This window comes from Gambusia affinis, linkage group LG02 (assembly GCF_019740435.1).
Source record: "Gambusia affinis linkage group LG02, SWU_Gaff_1.0, whole genome shotgun sequence".
NCBI lineage: Eukaryota > Metazoa > Chordata > Actinopteri > Cyprinodontiformes > Poeciliidae > Gambusia > Gambusia affinis.
This window is the reverse complement of record NC_057869.1, coordinates 9,146,062-9,167,329: the sequence shown is the minus strand read 5'-3', so window position 1 is coordinate 9,167,329 and position 21,268 is coordinate 9,146,062. Positions and strand designations below refer to the sequence as shown.

At 39.5% G+C, this 21,268-nt stretch overlaps 2 protein-coding genes across 2 annotated transcripts; one reads left to right on the top strand and one right to left on the bottom strand.

Moving 5' to 3' along the window:
- Positions 1-285: 285 nt before the first annotated feature.
- On the top strand, positions 286-5,980 carry tm2d3 (TM2 domain containing 3). The gene is made up of 6 exons (XM_044135532.1): positions 286-509; positions 817-918; positions 2,563-2,723; positions 2,811-2,985; positions 4,532-4,607; positions 4,724-5,980. Exons 1-6 carry the CDS (start codon positions 404-406, stop codon positions 4,887-4,889), a joined length of 786 nt encoding a protein of 261 aa, XP_043991467.1. The 5' UTR covers positions 286-403; the 3' UTR covers positions 4,890-5,980.
- Positions 5,981-12,135: 6,155 nt separating this feature from the next.
- On the bottom strand, positions 12,136-18,947 carry larp6a (La ribonucleoprotein 6, translational regulator a). The gene is made up of 3 exons (XM_044133708.1): positions 18,031-18,947; positions 14,707-14,905; positions 12,136-14,061 (listed from the first exon to the last, which is right to left on the bottom strand). Exons 1-3 carry the CDS (start codon positions 18,789-18,791, stop codon positions 12,964-12,966), a joined length of 2,058 nt encoding a protein of 685 aa, XP_043989643.1. The 5' UTR covers positions 18,792-18,947; the 3' UTR covers positions 12,136-12,963.
- Between the last annotated feature and the right edge of the window lie 2,321 nt (positions 18,948-21,268).

Genomic DNA, 21,268 nt, shown 5'->3' with positions numbered 1-21,268 from the left:
CGAGAACTTAAAAGGAACCCCCCCTAAAACATGCTGCGTTCAAGTAACATCAAGGGAAGTGTTCCCTCATTGTTTAGTTCCTACTCAGTAGATCCCGAATTTTATTTTTTTCTCTCATATTTATTATCTTTTTTATTTCCATTAACCAAGAAATTACACTAAGCAGTGTAGTTATACGTTTACGTGGAAAAAATAAAAAGAATCGCTTGTTTCCATCTTAGTGATTTGTTCACTGATTAGTTCTATTACTTGGTATTATTTATATAAACGAAACATTAACGGTAGTGATCGGATACTACCGTTAGTGTTGTATCCGATCTGTAATCGGATACAACATGCCGTCTATCTTTAGTGATTCCTACACTCCGTGAATGCAACTGCTACTTCTTGTTCCGCAGCAACAATGGCTACTAGCTGTCACGTATGGAGACCAGACCGAGGACGGAGCTGCAAACACTATGGAATATTTGCCATCTTGTTTATGGATTTGGTTTTACAGTGCGTAAATGGTATGTTTACAAATATAGCTATATTTGTTCAACAAGGCTTTAGCTTTTAGTTTTGTACCCAAAGCTACAAACTAGCATAGCAAGCTAGCCCCTGCTCCTAGCTGCTTCTGAATGAAAACAATTCTGACAAATTTTCTGATTGAACCTTTATTTCACTGTAATTAGAACTAAACAGTGGCTGTAACTACTGATTTAGAAGAAGTTACTATACACTGTTGTCGTCTCGGTAAAGTAATAAACTACTATTTTATGTTTTCCGTATAAGCATTTTTTTTATTTTTTTTTACTAAATATGATCGATTTTTAGGATACCTGAGTTCTCCTCATATTGACCAGGAACCTCCTTACACAAGAGACGCCCAGCATGGAACTATCATCACCAGCCCGGTCATCCCAGCTGTTGCCTCTGGTAAATTCAAATGATATTAAATCTTAAATATTAAAATTTCCATTTAAATCTTTATTTTTTTAGCACACAATCACATTGGTACAAATATTTTAGACAGGTGTTAATGTCTTGTATCTCTGAATTGATAGACAGCTCTTTGCAGGGTTCCTTTCCAGTCTTAAAGTCTAGAAATGTATACATTTTCCAAATATGGATACCTCTGTTTGAAAAGATAAATAAAGCACGGGAAAGTGGTAAACTATTCAGCCTTTTTTCTTGTTAACGTGTAGATACATTTATATGTATCTAAAAGATAAAAATTAACATTTTATACAGCAAAATGTTAATTTTTAAACCATAGATAAATGAACACTCATTCAAAAATACAAAAAGAAGTCTCTTAAATCAGGCTTTTTCAAATATGTCACGTTTAGACACCACACAGCATTGAGGTTCATATTTTTTTATTAATTTCACAAACGTAAGGGTGTAAAATATTATAGAATCTATGGTAAATAGACATCGTTTGAATAGTTGTAGCATTTTATACTGCAATCAGTCATACACCCTTTCGGACATTGATGTTGGTAAGCTACATTGTAGCCATAGCTTCCCTCTGACCACTACAGGCAGGCCAGACAGGTGAAGGTTTACACTGGAAACCTGCTAGTTATAGGATGAACCCCTCCCTCCTGAATCACAGCTGTCTTAACATGTTTAGTGTAAAATACTCTAGTCCAAATTTAAATGGGCTAATTTAGGGAAAAGTCACATGTAAAATACTGGTGAACTTCACACATACACACACACACACACACAAAAGAAATGGAATCACTCTTTAACAACCGCTGATTCAAAGACCAGCGTACAGATAATGAAAACCAATCAATTACAAGTAAATGTAAAAAAAAAAATCATTCTAGAAACAAAGAAAATGTTGTAAAGCTGTCTTTATTGGGTATGTTATATTTTTAAGAGTTGTGTGTTCAAAGGTCAAAACCTTCGCATAGCTGTCTTACAAATTACTATAAAATTTGATAATGCTTGGAATTCTTATCTTATATTTCATGCAATTTGTCAAATGCTGTTTGCCAAATATCAAACCCAGCTGCAGCAACCATTTAAAAGATTATTTTTTCAAGGCGTTGGCAATGCCAGGTGACAAAATCACAAATTGGGTGATGAGCACAAGAATGACAGCCATGCAGTTATCAAAAGTAACATACCTACATATGAATATCAATAAATTAGATCAGAATTAAAAAGTTTGTTACAGTAATTCACTAGATTTTTAGATTTTTGATTTTCCTAAAGCTTACCTACGGTACATTTTCTTGTGCAGACTTTTTAATAGAGAATTGTTTACAGTTTAATATATTCATAACCGCAGAACCACATTGTATCATTGTTTTTTTTCCAGTCAACCTTTTTTTTACCCCTCCAGATGGTCTTTTGTGGGCTGTAGTGTCCCTTATGTGACACTACACATAAGGACTCAAGGCCTCTAAGGATGGGTCACGCTATCCCCTACGCCACCACGGCACGCCCACAGTCAACCTTTTTTGACAGTTTTTAACAGTTTACTTGGCCCAGGCAATCATTTTTTGGTCAACTCTATTAAAGTGTTTTATTTTCAATCCAAATTCAATGTCAGATGTTGTGCAGTTTCCCCAACAGATGAAGACAGCTACACTTCTAAATGTCCAAGTGGAGGTTTGTGTGATCGCCTGCCAGCCAGTTGCATTCAGTGCAATTACCAACACAACTGCACTTACGGGAAAACAGCATTTTTCACATGTAAACCCAAGAAAGGCGTTCACTGCGTTGTGAGTAGCAGCTTCTGCACGAGTCTGATTTACACTAAAGTCTGGTTAGAGTTACTCTGAAGGAATGTTTTTTTGTTATATTTCCAGGGAAAGTCAGGAGAGCAGCAGAGTAACTTCACTCACTCCTTCACCTGTCAGTTCTGCTGGCAGCTGGATCCATCTCAGTACCGCTGCTCAAACTCCACCAACTGCATGACGGTGTCTTGTCCCCGCAAGCGCTACAACGCCACCTGTGACGTCTTGGACCATGTCCATTGTTTAGGTACGACAACAGATGTTTATAGCATGACTATGCTTGCAGTTTTCTGTGAATTGTGTATTCGTCATCCACTTTGAAGGACAATTTCTTTTTCCGTAAAAAGGTATGGGCAGTTTAAGCTTTTGCTTTATTCCCTTTTAATGTAGCTCTGAGTCATGCAGAACTTTGCATTGTCTACTTCCGTTACATAAACACAGTAATGAACGGTGTGGGATGACTTTTTTTCCTGTCTCCAAATGCTGGCTTAAATTGATATAAATTAATTAGTTTTGCATGTAGGTAGATGGCAGTGTGTAGAAGATTTACACAAAACCACTTGATGTATTTTGCTTTTAAATCCTTTTGCAAACAAAGCGAATGTGGGCTTCCTTAAATGACAGAATACAGGAGCTGATGCTGTATTCAATTTGTAAAGAATGTTCTTTTTTTTCTCTCTGACTGAAAAGGAGCTACAGTTGGCAAACAAAGATTTGAAACAGTTGTCAGAAAAACTGGTATGCAAATTTAGATGTGAAATTCATTGTTCATGGCAGCTTTGTTATTGCTCTGTCGTGACATAATATACCTAAAAAAAACAGACTGATTTCCCTGTGATGCTTTTTATTGGATGCCAAATGCGTTTTTTTTCTGGGTAGGAAAAGGAGCAATAATCTGTGCCTGGAGATTCTGTGATGAGAATCACAATCACAATTTTCTTTTATTTTTCACTTCAATTTAGCACAAATTTTGTCTTATTTTACCTTCAACTGAGTGGTTTGTAATTTAGAGGTCTTTTACCAAGCTCATGCATCAGCAGTTTTTATTTTTAGCTCTTTATATTTTTTGCCCGATTAAAACTGAATATTTCCAACAAAGAGAGAAATTCAGCTTCTTCTGCTTTCTACCAGTGCTATCTAGAAATAACCACTCAGAGAAAGGAGACGGGTCTTAGTGCTGTCAATTAACTTTTTGTGTGGCGCTGCTCATGCTCCTCTTTTTCTCCTCCCCTTTCTCTTTGCTACTCTGCACCTTGTTAGCATGACCACCCATGACCATTAGCATATTTAGCAGCAAGTACATTATGTGGATCGACAGCGCTAAGACACTCCTCCTTGATCTGATTGGTTGTTTTTGGTCAGGAAGACTTGGGAGAGGTGCATTTCTTAAGACAGCAATATTACTTCAGGCAGGAAGTGAAGGAGACTGATCTTCTCACAGATTATTTGTCTCATGACAAACTGTCACAACATGACAGTTTTAACAAATATGTAAAAAACATATTTTTTATAAGTTACATACTGCAGTTTTAATACCTTTGCACTACTTTGAGTCGGCCTGCCAAATAAAATTACATTTGTGGTTGTATTGTGGCAAAGGATGGAAGCTGAAAGAGTCTGAACACATTGGGTGTTTTTTGTCTGTACAGAAAGTGACTTTCAGCTTTTAGTCTGGCAAACCTAACGGAGTACAAAACATCTTTTATATTTTTAATTATTTAAATGATAAAAATCTGTCTTGAAAGTTAATGGTTAATATTAAAGTGACTATTGAATGTCATTTTCTTCTTTAGGCAAAAGGCGATTTCAGAAGCGTTTGTTCTGTAACTGGACCGGCGGATACAAATGGTCAACAGCACTTGCACTCAGGTAACCCCGTTTAGCCAGTTTTCATCATTTTTTTTCTCTTCAGTCAGTTTGAGTCAGGATGTGTGCTCTCAAGTTATCATCCTGTGAATCTGCGCCTCTGCTCTTTCTTGCTGCAGCATCATTCTCGGCGGTTTTGGGGCAGACAGGTTTTATCTGGGCCAGTGGAGAGAAGGTCTGGGCAAACTATTCAGCTTTGGAGGCCTGGGCATTTGGACGCTGATAGATGTTCTTCTGATTGGGGTCGGCTATGTGGGACCTGCCGACGGCTCCCTCTACATCTGAAGCAGCGCTCCCCTAGGGAAAGTTGCTGTCTGCAACCCCTTCCGCCTCACACTACTTTGCTCGCAAAAGATTGAAGATCTGAGATGCCGTGTTCTTAGCACGTTTGCCTGTCCAGCACATCAACTCGTCCTCATCCCATCTGCTAAGGAGCAGGAAGTGTTTTCCCCGTCAAGCCAGCGATGATTCTGCCAACATGCTCAGTTCCAATCGCTCTGCGTCCGAGTCCTGTTGAGATCGGGCAGATGGGGCTGCGCAGGAGGACGAAGAGCCGCCGTTTATGTGCATCCAGTTTGTTTGACTTAACCGGCAGTTACACTCCAGCATGCTCATCTTTGGCTTCCTGTGGAGCGCTTCTTTCACAGACATCCTGTCACCTTACACCACTCTTTGCTCCCACTTTATTGCAAGGTAGATGCATCAATGTGGGTCAAATGGTTGCCATGGCTGCAGTGCTTTATATGGTTACGTCACTCACAGAAGACTGGTTGAAGGTAATATTTATGCTCTTAAGGTGTTAATATGCTGGGACAGAGTAATGTAATATGATATTTTGTTGCTGAAAACAGCCAGTCTCCTAAAAAAATTATTTGAAGTTGTTTTGCATTGATTTCTTTTTTTCCGCTCTGAAATAAGACAACTGTAAGGATATTGACCTGGGGGTTACATAAATATTAATTATTATAGATTTTAACTGTCATACAGTCTTTTGAAATTTAGTTTCACATAGAAAAAGAGAAAAGCTGTGCAGCATCCTTCACTTGCTTCAGATGTATAATCACATTTTTTGAACGCAGCCATATTACAGCAGCATATGTTGGTTCGTGATAAATAACCAAAACACTTCAGAGATGTGTTGAAGTTGCAAACTGCAGCCATTTTGTGGTTTTCCTGTAGAGATATTTGAGATTTTCTCTCCATCTTACTGGCAATCTTTGACAAACACTATTAACTGTAAAAAAAAAATTGTTTTTGTTTCTGTTTGCGACCAACAGCATTATGTTCTTGTATGTTTCATTGAATGTTTTTCTCTTCTGTGACTGTAAATGATGTTTTTTTTGTAAGTTATGTAAATAAAATCCTATTATACTCTACATTGGCAGTGTTTCGTCATATTTTTACAATTTTGTGTTGGCTATTCTGTTCAGGTGAATAATAAGTCAGTAGATTTTGAGGAAAAACAAAAGGGAAAGCTTGCTGAAGAGTACACACTGAAAGTAATTTAATTCAAAACATGTGAAAGTCACAGATTCATTACATGGTGGTATTTTAATTGCCATAATCTGCACCAACTGAAAACCAAAACCTGTTTTTCAGAAAAACAATATGGTGTAATATTTTAAGAAAAAAGTACACTCTTTTGAAAGACTACTGAGTTGACTGTTTTCCAGCAGACTGTTGTTGAAGTCCTAAAGGTAGGAAAGTCTCAAGACATTGGTAAAGAAGCTGATTGTTATAGAGAACTTTGTATTATGCCCAAGCACATTGATGGATAATTTAGTTGGAGAAAAAAAACGGTGTAAAAATGGTGCAAAAGTTATTCAAGAGGTCCAAAAAGAGGTTTTTAAGATCAAACAGCACAGAATGTTAATATCAAACCAACACTTGGTCAGGCTGCGTAAATTGTTACATTATGCAGCCTGACATGTAGCTAGTCCGGTGACTCATATCCCATAGATTAGCTCCACGGTTTAGGTCAGGCAAGTTTTCTGGACAATAAATTGCAGTGAAAACAAGGTCATTGAATCAGGTGTTGGTACTTTGGGCTGTGTGGGCAGGTGTTAAGTCCCACCAGAAAAGGAAATAATCTCCATGGTGATTGCCAGCAGAGGTATGAATGAAGTGAGATCAAAATTTTGTATTAGTCTGGTCTGATCTTCCGCCAAACTCTGGGAGTTTGATTTCTAAATAAAATGCTAAACTTGTCTGACTCCAACCACAGTCCACGCTAAGAATCCCCACCAAGCTCTGAAAAGGCGTTCCCTTTGGTTAACCCTGATTCTTTTTCAGTTTCACTTTTTTCCTTTCACTCAAACTTCCACTAATATGTTTAGATACAGGAAGCCTATTGAGCAATAACATTTTGTGGCTTAACCTCTCTGTGGAGGGAGTTGACTGTCTCCTGAACAGCTAAGTCAGCTCTCTTCTCTGCTATGGTGTAGGATATATCGTCACATTTATGTATAAAAATTGCCTTTGTCATTGGACATTATTTACTCCTGAGCAGAAGTGTAAATGGTCTCCAAGTTTAAGCAGCACTCCAGTCTGTACTAGGAAATCAGAGTTTATTCATGAGGTGAGGTAATTTTTCATAAATTGTTGCCCTGTTTCTTTCACTTTTCAAGCAAGTGTTGGTACTGGAGCCCTTTGATTCACTCATGCGTAACAGAAGGAGGGGATGAGGAGTGCAACATGATGACAGAGCAGCATTTCCTTCTTGATTTCTTCCTGTTCTAACAGCCCAATCAATGCACTAAATTGATTAGGCCACAGACCTGAATTACTACAGACCTCAGGGAATATGTACGTCAGTGTAGCTGGTTTTGCAGAGAATCAGTTCTGTTGGGTTTTTACTTTTGCTGTGGATTTACGTCACAGATCTTATTTCTTTTCTGGTAACTTCTTGTATTTGTGTAAACTTTTTCAGTTGGTTGCTCTGCTTTGAGGCTGGAAAGTGCCTCCTCCCTAATTCTAGTTCCTCAACTCTGACACCGCCCCCCACACAGCCTCTCCTGCTCCCACCCCCAGTCTGATGCAAGTACATTGCAAATTATCTGGGGTGAGGCGATTACTCCTCTGCAAATAGGCATGAATCTTTTTTTATTTTTTGGTTCTGTTTGCTTCTTAAATCTCAACAAAAATGTGTCTGCTCTGATTACTACTGAATTGCTCTGATTATTTCGTTAAAAGAATATGCACAAAACCAAGTTAATATGCTATAATAGTTGTGAGAAACAGTCATAATGTGATGACATAAACCTGAACACTGAAAAGAAAAAGATATTATTTTTCTTTTGATGTGATCTAATCACCTCATCTTACCAATTATGTCTGAATATAAAATCCAGTCCAGACTAAGTAGGTCATACAGCACAAATACTATTTTTCTGTTTAAACTCAATGATCAGATCTTGTTGCCCAATTAGAAATAATAATAATAATTTCAGTATCATCTCTCTTTGATGACATTTACAGTTGCACCTTTTATGAAAAGGTAATTAAATCAAATTTCCTCCCCGGAACCATTATTTGAATCTCCTGCACTCTTCCCACAGTTATTTTCTCTATTAGTCTTGGGTAGCTGTAAAAAAAAAAGAAGGAAGGGAAAAAAAACACTCTCACGACTTCCCAATTTTGAATTGCTAATAACGCCCAGAGAACAAAAGTTTATTCATCTTTCTCTTACGCAATCCCACTTAGTCTCACCATGCCTGTGAGTTTTGGAGCAGGGACCTTGACCCTCAGCATCCAACTCAAGCTCACGGATTGCAACTTTTCTTCCTCCTGCTGGAGCTAATAAACCTAACACACAGGAGTGGATAAACACTAAGCTGCCACCATGTGAATTTAAAAATCAGAGCTGTGCACTTCCTTTCTCCCACTTTTGGGGTGGTTGCTAAGGAGAATTTGATACCACCTAAGGACATGGAACAAATTACAGTGTGCAGAGAAGCAATACTAAAAGTACACACCACCCTTTTATTTTTGCACTTGGTTTGCAACACAAGGCTGAACAGAGAAATAATTAAATTCACACTAATCAGAGAGGACTAATTGGTACAAAATTGAAAACAATGACCTGCAATTTTACCAATATGAAACAATTGCCTACTCAGCTTTTTCCATGCTTTTGTTACATCCAAATCCCTTTGAGCAGCTGTATTTTAATAAAGGCATGATAAATGAATCATATTGACACACTTATATGCAAATGTGACCAGCTACATTGTCTATGAAAAAGAGGAACATTCTGGGTTAAAATAAACAAACCTTAGGAGCTATTCAGAGCATTCTGAGCAACCAGAGATTACACTAAATGCCTCTCTCCATTCTGACCTGAAAGAGAAAAGTTCAACACAAATACAGCTAGATATAGACAAATACAAAAGAAAAAACCTGCTGTAGTCCTCAAAAAACCCAACAGCAACCCAATTCAGACTCATCTTCACAACAACAATAGCTCAATCCAATACAAATCTCAATTCAACTGAAAAGCTGGGCTAGGGCCTGAAAACTGCAGCTCACTAAATAGGAAAGCCAGGTCACATATGTAGACTGAGAGCTGGGCCGGATTTTAGCAGGGGCTTACCGGGGCTGCAGCCCGGGGCCCCGGCATTTCGGGGGCCCCGAAGGATGTTTTATGTTTTTGTGAATGGATAGTGTCAGAATTGAATCAATGACTACCATGATTTTGACAGCACCGATGAAAAATGTTCCAATTTGTTCTGGCAAACGTCCATCTTGAATGCTTGCTTGTTATTGGTCCACTTTTGACGCATCTTACGCATTGGGGAGGAGGAGCGTCAAGGGAATATTATTTTGCAATGGCGGACAACCGAAAATATGACAGCGGAGCGCAGAAAAGAAAGAAGAGAGAAGAAAAAGAGCATCGCGCCAAAGAGGCGACAAACAAAATGCCTAAATTGACAGGCTTTTTAAAACCTGTTAGCGGAGATGGAGCAGAAACATCATTATCCCCGCTCCTCAAACCCTTAGCTATGCTAACACCGGCACTAAGATCCCGCCAGAACCTTTAACCGTGACTGAGTCGGTGGCTGGACTGGCGTCTGTGGAGTCAGAGTTGGTGGAAGCGGGATCTTCTTCCGCAGATGGAAAAACGACTGTGGATCCGTACAGTACCGATCCGGCGCATTAGGGGGAAATTGACGAGTCCGCAAGCTTGGCTGAACGAGGACAGCTGAGCTGTCAAAATATGAATGTTGGCTTTCAAGCATCAGAACGGGTGTACAAGCATCAAAAGCGTCACTTCTCCAAATCTCACTTTAAACGCAAGATGTTAAATGGTGAGGACATCGAAAGACCGTGGCTGCTCTACTCTCCATCCACCGGAGCTGCATTTTGTTTTGCATGCCGCATTTTCAGAAATGCTAATACTCAGTCAAACTTTGAAACTGGTTTCAGTGACTGGAAGCACGCAACTGAACGCAAATGCCTAAACTTTAAAAAAATCTTTCAGAGGGCAGCACTTTGGACTTATCTGGGTCAGGATATTTTCTGAAAGCTACAGTATGCCTGATCTCTTTTTTTCCAGAAGATATTGTTTATATCCATGTTCTGTCTGACTGGCAGAGAAGCACTTTTTTGACATTTATTTCCTCCACTATTACCAAGAACTTTAAAACCAATGAAAAAGTTTGAGTTTTGACATATTCCACTTGTACTTATATGGACTTGTAAATGCTGGGGATATTTGTATAAATATTGTTTTACTCACTTTGCTTTGTAAAAGTATATTTGAGCATTGCACTTTCTTGCACTCAATCTGTTTTATAGTTTGTGTTGAAGTCCAGGCAACAATAACTATTCAGTGATTTTTATTTTGTGATGCAAGCATCATATTCTAGTTTCAACCCCAACATGTGGTTTAGTCTTTCTAGAAAAGAGTTCAGAGTTGTTTGTAGTTTGTGACAACTGGCTTATTAAAGTTGTCAAAACTTACTGTTTGGTCATTTTCTGCTCATCCTCTAAAACAAAACAAACACATACAATATATATATATATATATATATATATATATTTTTTTTTTTTTTTTTTTTTTTTTTTTACTCTAGCCCAGGGGCCCCCATCCTTACTCCAGCCCAGGGGCCCCCATCCTCCTAAATCCGGCCCTGACTGAGAGGTAAATATAACAAAATGAAATAGATAAAAATGAGACCAATATAAATTAATTCAAAACATGTTCCACTTCTAACATTACTTTTAGGGAAAATTAGAAAAGCAAAATCATTTGGGGGAATAAAATGAAAAACATTTATGGTTTGTCGGAGCATATTTTCATTTTATTACAGCACTCACATGGCACATCTAACTTAGCAAAATTCACTTGCACTTCTGAAAGACTCCACACTTTAAAAACATGTTCTGTTCAAAGAGCCGTCTTCAGCTGAGGCTACAGATTTTGATTCTGGTTGAAGTCTAGACTCTGGCAGTCCTGAGTACAAAAATAAAGAACTACTGCTTAGCTCATTGTCATGTGCTGATATTAGCGTTTTAAACTGTTCATAATACCTTCTACACAGGCTCTTCTTCAGGTTGGAAAAAAAGAAACCCTCAATGATGCTTCAATATGGGCATCTTCTGAGTTATTATGCAGCTCTTTCATATCAAAAAGTGCTTTTAAAAACACCTGTTTTAGACTGTGACATACCTATTGGGAGACTTCAAATTTGGTTTTGCAAAATTGAGTCAGACTTTCATATTTTCATATGCAGCTCTTTAAATTGCTCTTGGCAGCCACTACCTAGTTTCCACATTTTCAATTTTGGAAGGACGTCCCTGTTGCACCATATTCTCTTCTTTTATTGCCTCCAACTATATATTTAATATCCATGTTATTTTGTTAGCTTCTTCTTACAAATACATTTTTACATAGACTTGTTTGAATGCTTTCTGGAGACAAAGGCTGTATTGAGACCACTTACCCAAAGGAAAACCTATTAAAACAGCTTCACTTTGTCAAGAGCTAAACAGAGGCTCTTTAAAATAACAGGCATGTAGCAACTCTTTGTTTAGCAAGTTTCAATAGTGGTTCATTCTGAACACTGCCACAACCACATTTATAAGCATGCACCATTATTAATTTTGTGCATTTATACACAATATTAATAATAAGGGGGTGCATTTTTCCCCCCTTGAAAGATTTGCTCATCAATGTTTTAGTTCAAATAAGTCTCAAATGAGGAAAAGGGTCTAAAATAATTAGTTTAAAAAAGTAAAACCCACCAAAACTTGAAATTTTAATGGTGGTGTGTAGACTTTGGTACCTGCATGTACCAGAGCGGTACTTCAGGTTACTTAACTAGCACTCATGTTGTACATTATTTTTCACAATTCATTTCAACTCCCACATGGCAGTTTTCACAAGCATTACCAAGATACCAGAAAAATACATCACCTTTTGTTGCTTTAGCATCACATTTATCTCACCAATGAGAATATATTGGAAAAGATTAAGCAGTTGCATAATGGTAGTTTAAAAACAAAACAAAACAAAAAAACAAGGCAAACAGCAGTTTCAGTGATTTATTTGTACAATAGGAATTTTAGTGTACAAATACCCCAACTCTGATGTGAAGGCAGAAGAAAAGAATCCAAAAACATAAGAGCATCTGTCCTTCCTGACCTGAATCTCCCTCAAAAACCCACTATGGGTTTAGACTAGAAAAATAAATAAAGCAGCTGCCTGCTAAGCACATGCAGGGCAAGAGGAGAACCCTACAAAGTGCCAAAGCATACCAACCATAATGAAATACAAATAATTAAAACTGAACTAAACCAAATGTGACATTTACAGTTTATGGCAGTGGAGCTGGTATGGCCTCAATTTAAACAGCATGTGAAAACAAAATGTATGCTTGACAAATACAGAAAAGGCATATGGTGATATCCAAGTCCATGTGCCTATATGCCACTTAAACATCTAAATGTCATCCAAAGACAATGTTGCAAACATTTACACTGGACAAGTCAGTTTACAGTGGGGGAGAAGGAGAAGCAAAAGAAAAAAAAAAGAAGGTGAAATTCATTTCTCCAGCTGACCTCAAGTAGAACAAGTTTAGAGAAAAATGGAGGCAACATGGTCCCTTTCAGTGGCATCTGCAGCTTTCTCTCAAAGCCATAATTAGTTTACATTCACTTTAATTTCCATTGGTAAACCCCTAATGTTACCATGGTAACAAAAAATGTCGTATAAAAATATAACAAAGACTGAAAACCGATGCACTCAACAAAAATATATCTACACAGTCTCAAATGTAGGAGGGGGCTGAGCAACAAGGCCAGGAACCTCACATTTTGTTTCTGGGGGATGTGAAATGTGTCACAACATACCACGTTATCAAGTCTGTGTGGCAGCAGTCTTTCCCCTCTCGGCAACAGTGACGCCATGAAAACCACGGGTTCCATCCGGACCCCTTGGTAACCTCATTACTCCTGGCGGCAGCCCATCGGCATTCTGGATTTTTCTACCCAGCATCGGGCTGCCAACTGGACTGCTCTCCTGAGATGCCACCTGCTTGCGCCGCTGAACCCATGGGCTCCCTGAAGGGGTCAGGCTACTGTCTGAAGAGTAGTCTGCCCACCGGCGCCCAGCCTCGGGGCTCAGCCTGCCATCGCCAACCAGGGGAGACTTGTGGGAGTGGGGGACTTTCCGCTGGGGGCAAGGGCTGGCTCGGGGGCTAGACCAGGGGCTGTTGCGTGGTGATATACCAGGACTTAGATGATTGTTCTGGAAGCTGATGCCAGCAGTGGTGGGGCTTAGTTTATTGCAGGATTGGGACTTCCTAGCTAGTCTGGGTGATGTGGGGGTGCTTTCTGTTTCTGATGAGCTGCATGCAGAATCATCCCCGTGGTACTGAAGCTCTCTGACTCTGCTGTTGAGAGAACGACTTTTGCGCATTCCCCCCTCCTCGCGAGGTCGCTCTTTGAGTACTTTCTTCTTTGGTGGCTTGGTTCCTATCAGGACCACTTTTAACCCCAGCGAACCTGTTCCTCCATCTTCACCCCCAACAGCCTCATTGGCTGTAACAGCAGCCTCCACCTCCTCGAACTCCACAATAGCACACTCCTCATTGCCCAGCTGCACGTACCGCCCGCTCAGCCTCTTGAGATCCGCAGGCAGGTCCTTCCCTGGCTTTAGGACTCTGACTGAGGCGATGGCACCATAAGTCCCAAATGCTTTGAGCAGCAGTTTCATCAGCTGTTCCTGCTGGGTTGCTCCTCCTTCATTGCTTCCATTATCCTTTGTGAGAGCAGCCAGTTCAGGCCACTTCTGCAGATCGCTTAGCAGTAGCATGCGGCTGGGCAACGACTCACTGGCAAAGACTGGCACCGCAGATTTGCGGCGCACCTTACGACCCTCATCATTCAGCTCAAGGATCTTAGAGTGTTTTAGTGCATAGGCGGTTGTTCTCCAGTCACGAGTCAAGTGTTTCACCTGGAATGACAAAGTTTATTTCATCAAGACCAAGTCTGAAAGAGCCCACTGAGTTTTAAAACTGATCTAATCACATAAACCAAGATTTAGTGTGAAACCAAAATTTTCCAGAAGTACCAGAACCATGTAGTTAACAGCTCAGACTTGTTCATTTTTATAGCTTAGACACTGTTGACCTTTAATTCCCGTTCAGTCCAAATTAGCCATGTTTAGCCTGGTTAAATATTCTGGTATAAACAGATGGAAACAATTACAAGCCAACAAATATGCATGAGCCTAAAGTAGCACCTGCTGTTGTGAATCAATGTGAGAACATCATTACCAAAAACAGCAACAGCTAGTCATGCCGACACTAGAAACATCCAGTCCCACAGTAAGCCTCTATGTCACAGGAAAATACAATCAAATACTTTTTGTTAAATATTGCAAATATAAATTGTGGTTGGATGTTTTATACTACCCATTAGAAGCTTGAGCACAAAAAGAACATTAGGATAAAATGTGTCCAAATAGCTTGCAGTTAGGTATTTAGCATGTTGAAGGTACACAGTAATTTGGCTCATTATAGCCTTATTAATTTACCTTAGTTCACCTATTCAAATGATTTTCTGCTGTGTTTTCACATAGACATGCAGTCATGGTTACCTTTTTGAACGAGGTGAGCAACTTGACGCTAACAAACCCAAGTTTATTGCGTCTGACATGCTTGAGCAGGAAGGCGTCGTGCTCCAGGTTCTCATCAGACAGGTAAAACTCAATCTGAGTGACCAGCTTTTGGATGAGCTCCGTATCTGGAGGCTGCCAGCTCTCCTCCTCCAACTCCCCTCCACTGGTGCCGGCACCACTGTGTGTGGGAAGAGAACATGGATCACAGTCAGGAGAGACTTGCTGAGTGCTGTGAAATCTAAGCATTTCATGTTTTAGACTAAGCACCAACATTATAACTGTTGCACATTTTTTCTTACTTTCTTTAAGCCTATAAGCCACAGGCTTAAATGGCTGGCAGAGATGCAGCCTCATCCTGATATTTCTCTACAAATCACCAATGACTCCCTGCTTCCCCCTCCTACTTTCAGATTTTTCTTTACAGCCATCAACAAGCTGGGTCTCAGCGCCAGATCTTGTGTCCAACCAAGCCTTGAAACTGCCAAGGGCTCTCCATCTTGAAGGGCGCAGAGTCAAAGACTCTACCTCCCACAAAGAATATGGTGGCTCACCACATCAGCCTCTCAATTAAAAAAAAGCCACAAACATCCTTTGTTTTGTTACCCATTAAAACCGCTGTTTAATTGCTAACTTTAAAGAAACTGGGTGCCAACCCTAAACTAAAATCATCTAAGTCTGCCTTTTTAGTGTGTTTAACAGTTTTAGTCTCAATATTCTTTAATTCCTTATTGATACAGTCTCATGATATTCTCACAAGGAGATTTGAATAAGTGGGGTTTTTTTGGCTTTTCATATGAATCATACCCATTAAATTGTTCAGTAAGAAAATTACTGGACAATCTTGAGCATCCTCTTTATGAGGCCATCATACAGAGTCTTGTGTCAGAGGCTTCGTCAAGACCACTGTATTATTGACCAATACAAGAGGTCCTTCCTACCCACAACCTACATCAATTCTGAATAAAATTACATGAATTACAACACTTAATTTCCCTTTTGCATCAATTGAGTATTTTAAAATTTAATTTTAATTGTGCTTCCAGGGTTCCATCCTTCATATGGTTTGTTATCCATTTTCTTCCGCTGTCACATTTAAGAAAAAGTTGGACACAATTCATTTGTGTGGCGTCAACACCTGGCTCTACAGAATCTACAGAATCTTTTTTCGCTCTCCCATTTTCTCAACAACTGGAATCATAAGCACAAAGCCCTGTCAACTTTCTTAAGAGCAACAAGTCAGAAGTTCTAGAAGAAACTGGATCAATTTTTCTGGAAAGTTCTGACAATTCTTTATTCTAATAAGTGTGTTAGGTGCCAGTTTTGATAGGACCTTTAATTTTTTTTTTTTTTTTAAAAGATCAATAAAATCACTCAGTGTTTGTGCTTTGATTTATGCGATAGTCTTCAGATATGCTAATTAACCCCTTCTTGTCAATATTCTTTTGCATCTACGGTCACATTTGATTAACTATTGTAATTCAATTCTCTGAATGCCCTTGCACCTAGATATCTCAGGTCTTATGGAAACCACTCCACAAATGTTGAGAATCTGAATTTATCTTGCTGCCCTACCTGCTGGCCTCAATTCTCCTGTAAATAACCAGAACCAGTTCATAACACTTGATGTATGTGGTGTTTTGTAAGGCTTCACTTTTATCCAATACCTATATGCTCACCCTAGTTCAAATCATATTGTTTTGCAACATTTCTTATCTCACATGTAGTGATGACTTCCTGTCAAGTCACAAATCCCAAGAGTTAAGAGTGTGTCTACAATATAAAAGTCAGTGGATAGGCAATAGTTTCCTCAATCTTAATGCAAACACACAAGTTATTGTTTTGGTCACAAAAACAAAAGATTATAAAAACAAATCATCAAAGTTAAATTGACAATGCCTCCCAGAAACCTATGTGTAGTTCAGGTGCATGCGACTGAACATATTGTTCCTTTTTGGATAAGAACTATGCAAACCCCTCAGGTCTTCACAGACCTAGAAGGAGAACATGACAAGGCGAGGTGTTCAGTCTCTATGCTCATCAGCTTTGAAACAAGCTTCCTGAAAACCAGGGATGTGCAGAAACTCTCTGCTCCTTTAAATAAAAAACATTTATGCCAGCTTTTCCACAAAGGCCACACTCCTTTCACCATGCCTAATTTGTTTGAGAACAAAACGTTCCGATTACTTTTTTATGAAAAATTATTCCTTCAATGTCGTCTTAATTTTCACTATGTTCCTTCTTCCTGCAAGACGACTATAATTGGTCCTACACAGTTCAACTAGACTTGTCAATATCATCATTAGTGTCATCAAGCAGCTGAGTCTCTCATGGTACCAAACCCACCAACACCTGGCTCAGGCTGTGAAGCAGAGCAGTCAGGTAGTTTTGCAGACTGGAGTGAGGGGCTGAATGAAATTTGTGTATGACTCATCACCTCCTCCCTCCCTCACACACACACACACACACACCCTCAGTCAGCTTGCCAGCAGGCTGACCACGCAGCGAATAGGGGCCCCACATCCACAAGACTTCGGACGCATACGCCCTCGAACATTTAGAAGTCACGTACAAGATTTAGAATTACGCTCTTGATTCTGATTAAACTGAAATAAAGACTCTGAAGGAATGTTGTAGTAATCAACATATCTATACGATATAGGGTCCGAGTTCTAGACTGACCTTACGATAAGGAGCAACTTGCGAATAATAATATAAAAAAAACACACAAAAAAACAAACAAAAACAAACAAACATCTGGACTAAAGCGCGACCCATTTTCACCTTTGGCCTATACACCACTGACTGACTCACTGTTCGCGCGCGCAGGATGGGGACCTTATAGACCAGAGGATAAAAATAGCAAGCCATGACGCAGGGGAATTAGATTAAAGGAAGGTTGCTGTCCTCAGCCAGACTCAGGTGTTTGTTTAACAGCCTTGAAAACACTTTCTACCCGGCGAAAGCAATATCCATCAAGTGAGGCTGAGGATACACACTCACTCTGCCGGATTCTACCTATTGTCTCAGCGTTATGCTGTTTGGCGTGTTTTGCTATCACACCTGTCGGAATGTCGGTTTCTTTTGTCCTGCATCTTTTTATACTCTTTACAAGCTATAAAGGAGTGCTAAATTATGTGTGGTCACTCCACCGGCTGGTCAGCTCTCAATGAATATGTGAAAAGCTTAAATTTCACCTCCAACTCGAATGGGTAGAGTTTTTGGGGAACTTTACAAGTTTAGATGAATTTCTATACAATCACACGAGTAAACCGAGCAGCCAATAAAGTCGGGAAAAAGTCCTACCTTGATTTGTCGTGTCTCCCCAGCTCGTCCTCGCTGCAGCTGCCTCGGAGGCACTCAATATTACCGGGGCGCTCTTCCTCCGGCTCCTCGTCCTCCGCTGCCTGAATCGCCACGGTGATAGTCACCGTCCCCATCTCTTGAGAGTGCTGGTCCACGGTGATTACCTCATCGACGCTCGGGTCCGCGGGCGCATCCGAGGCTAGCTCCGCCGGGTTCACTCCGGGGACCCCCACGATCCCGCTCATGGTGCTCCACTTGGTCCGGGCGGCTCCGCCGTGACCCTCCCAGTCCTGGATGGTAGTAGGAGCAGCGACAGCGCTCGCTCCCTGGAAGCTTCTAATCTGTCTCGGCTCAAAGGGGCTGGCAGGACACGGAATGCGCAAAGCTGTTCGACGCTTCTTCGGACACCAGCGTTGGCGGAGAAAGACCCAGGGGGGTCCAAAGATGCGCTCCACGGCTCGCCAGATAGCCCCGACCCAAATCCGAGCCTTTGGAGGGCCCTGAAGAGCAGCGGGGCTTGTAGCGGCCAGCGAGACGCAGCCTGGACCAAGTGAGACCGAGGGGCTGCAGCCTCCTTCTGCTGCTGCCCCTACTTCCTCATATGTAAGAGGCTTTCTGCTTTTGAAACGAGCTCTCGGATTGGGCCGCTGCAGCGCGTCTTCGCAGTCATTCCCAACCCACAAGCAAGAGCTGACACAAAGCCAAGAGGGAGGCAGGAGAAAGAAGAGGCATCGCATGAAGGCGTTCACTAAAGCGTGCATATTTCTGCTTGTCGTGTTTCACTTACACACACTGAATTTTTTTTTTTAGACATTCGGAGTGTTGTCTGTATCTGTGAAAACACGCGTGCCCCATTTGCCCATCTCTAAGTAGGGGAGAAGGTACACGTGTTTGTGTCTAATTGGGAAAAGGCTGTGCCAAGGCCGACCCCTTGGCTAACACCGTTAATTGAATAATTGGCTTTTAGCCTCAGTCAGCGCGTGTAGAGAAGGTTGCGCGACTGCATAAGAGCGTCAAGGAGCCAAGTTAAAGGGAAAAAGTAAGAATTATTAACTAGAGGTGCCATTAAGACCAGATTGCTCCACCCCCGAAAGATTTGCATATCCCCTCTCTGACCGGAGGGTCTGACATGCCGAATACATTTTCAGACTATTGACAGCAATTGTATTCAAGAAAGCACAGACACATTTTTGACGAGTTGCAACTCAGTCCTGCAGCCGTCCAGGATGACATATTTAGGTCAATGTTAGTTGTGTCCTATTCCTGCTATTGGCAGGTAGTTGTTAAGCTATCCACTTGATAATAGGATACTCCTAAGAAACTGAATCATCACTTCTCGCTGTTTGCTATGTAAACCAACATGACTTAATACACCTCTGAGTGTTGTGTAAACCTAGAAGTCAGCATTTTATATGATTGTTAAGGAAGAAAACATGATCATACAAAATTGACTCTTTTAAATCCACTTTAAATAATTTTTATCATAATTAGACTATTTTTTGGTGAGACAATAACCTATTATATATATATATATATATATATATATATATATATATATATATATATATATATATATATATATATATATATATATATATATATATATATATATATATATATATATATATATATATATATATATATATATATATATATATATATATATATATATATATATATATATATATATAAAAACTTTTATTGTAACATTCTGTAGTTCTTAGTTTAGAAACTTATTGGGCTTCACATTCCAGAAGCAGTTAAGTACACCCATTGTTATTCAATGTTACATTTTTGCACTTTTATTAATTTAATTAGAGTTTTTAATCAAATTTATCTGTGAAGTGAAAACTGGTGAAGAAAACATGTCCAAAATGAGCAAGTCACAGTAAGTGTCACTTGCATACAAAGCAAGAATGGACAATAAAGGGGAGGTCAGCACTGGCTCAGCTAAACTTTCCTAAGGGCAGTCTTCTTTCTGAAATATATCCATCAAAAATAGCTAATTATAACTATCTTTAAAAAAATTATTTAAAAAATGTATGACTGCATCACTTTAATAATGATTAGTCTTGCTTGTTCTAAGCATTTTCTCTAAGCAAGATAACATGTACTTATTTACTGTTTGTTGTTGTTGTTGTTTTGCTTAGGCCATACATTAAAATACATTAAACACAGTGCTTTTTGTTCTTGTGGTAATTTGCTGTCATTTTCGAGAAATAATTAATCTATTCAAGTTTTAGTTCTTGATCAATAAATTCTCGCATATTAATGCCTGATTTAAATTTTTTATCTACAGAGAGCAATGTTATAACATGTAAAAAAAACCCAACAAAAATAACATTTTAATGAGAAAGAGGATAGTATATTTTCTTCTTGAGGAAAAAGTTATGACACCCTACTATACTACCCAGAAGGTAGAGTTAGCCCCTTTTGATTGAAATAACTTTAGTGAAACTTTTCTTCTAGCCATCCATCAGTTTCTAACACAATTCTCAGGGAAGTCTGCCTCTTCCCTTATTTTCAGCTGTAAGACGTTAGACTAACTAATTTGTTTCAATTTGATCTGTTTGAGGGGTTTCTTGCATCTTGCATGTACAGCCAGTTTGAAGCCACCCCACTGCACCTCAATAAGATCAAAATCAGGGCTTTAACTCCTCCCAGGAATTTCCATTTCTTAATCCTCGGCCAGTCCTGAGTGAATTTGCTGTACTGTCTCAAAATTTCCACAAGCATCCTCTAATACAGATTTAATGGTGGATTTTAATTTTTTTTTTTTACAGTGAGTTGGCAAGATCTTTTTGCAGCAAAGCATCCTTAAACCATGTCTGGTTTCTGTCAAACATGTCCTCTGTTCTGGTGTCCAAATAACACAATATAGACCTAGCTTTTCAAAAACCATAACTCCATGTGTCCTAGTATGTGTCTACATTTTGTTTAGGACACCTTGCATTAAACTTGTGCATTCTCTTTCTCGTTCTATAGGGATGCATTTTTTCAACACCCTGATCCGTGATTACATTTTTGAAGTCTTCTCTTAGCATGTTTTGGCCTTCTTTCATGTAGACCTGCTTGGATTGCCAAAGCAGGACATATAGGCAGTTGTTTTGAATGTCCTTTACTTGCACACATTGTCTCTGAAAAATTAAATGTCTGATTTTAAATTATTTGGAGGCCTCTTTTAATTCCCCACTAGAATCATAAGCTGCTGTCTTCCATTTGAACACGGTTGAACATG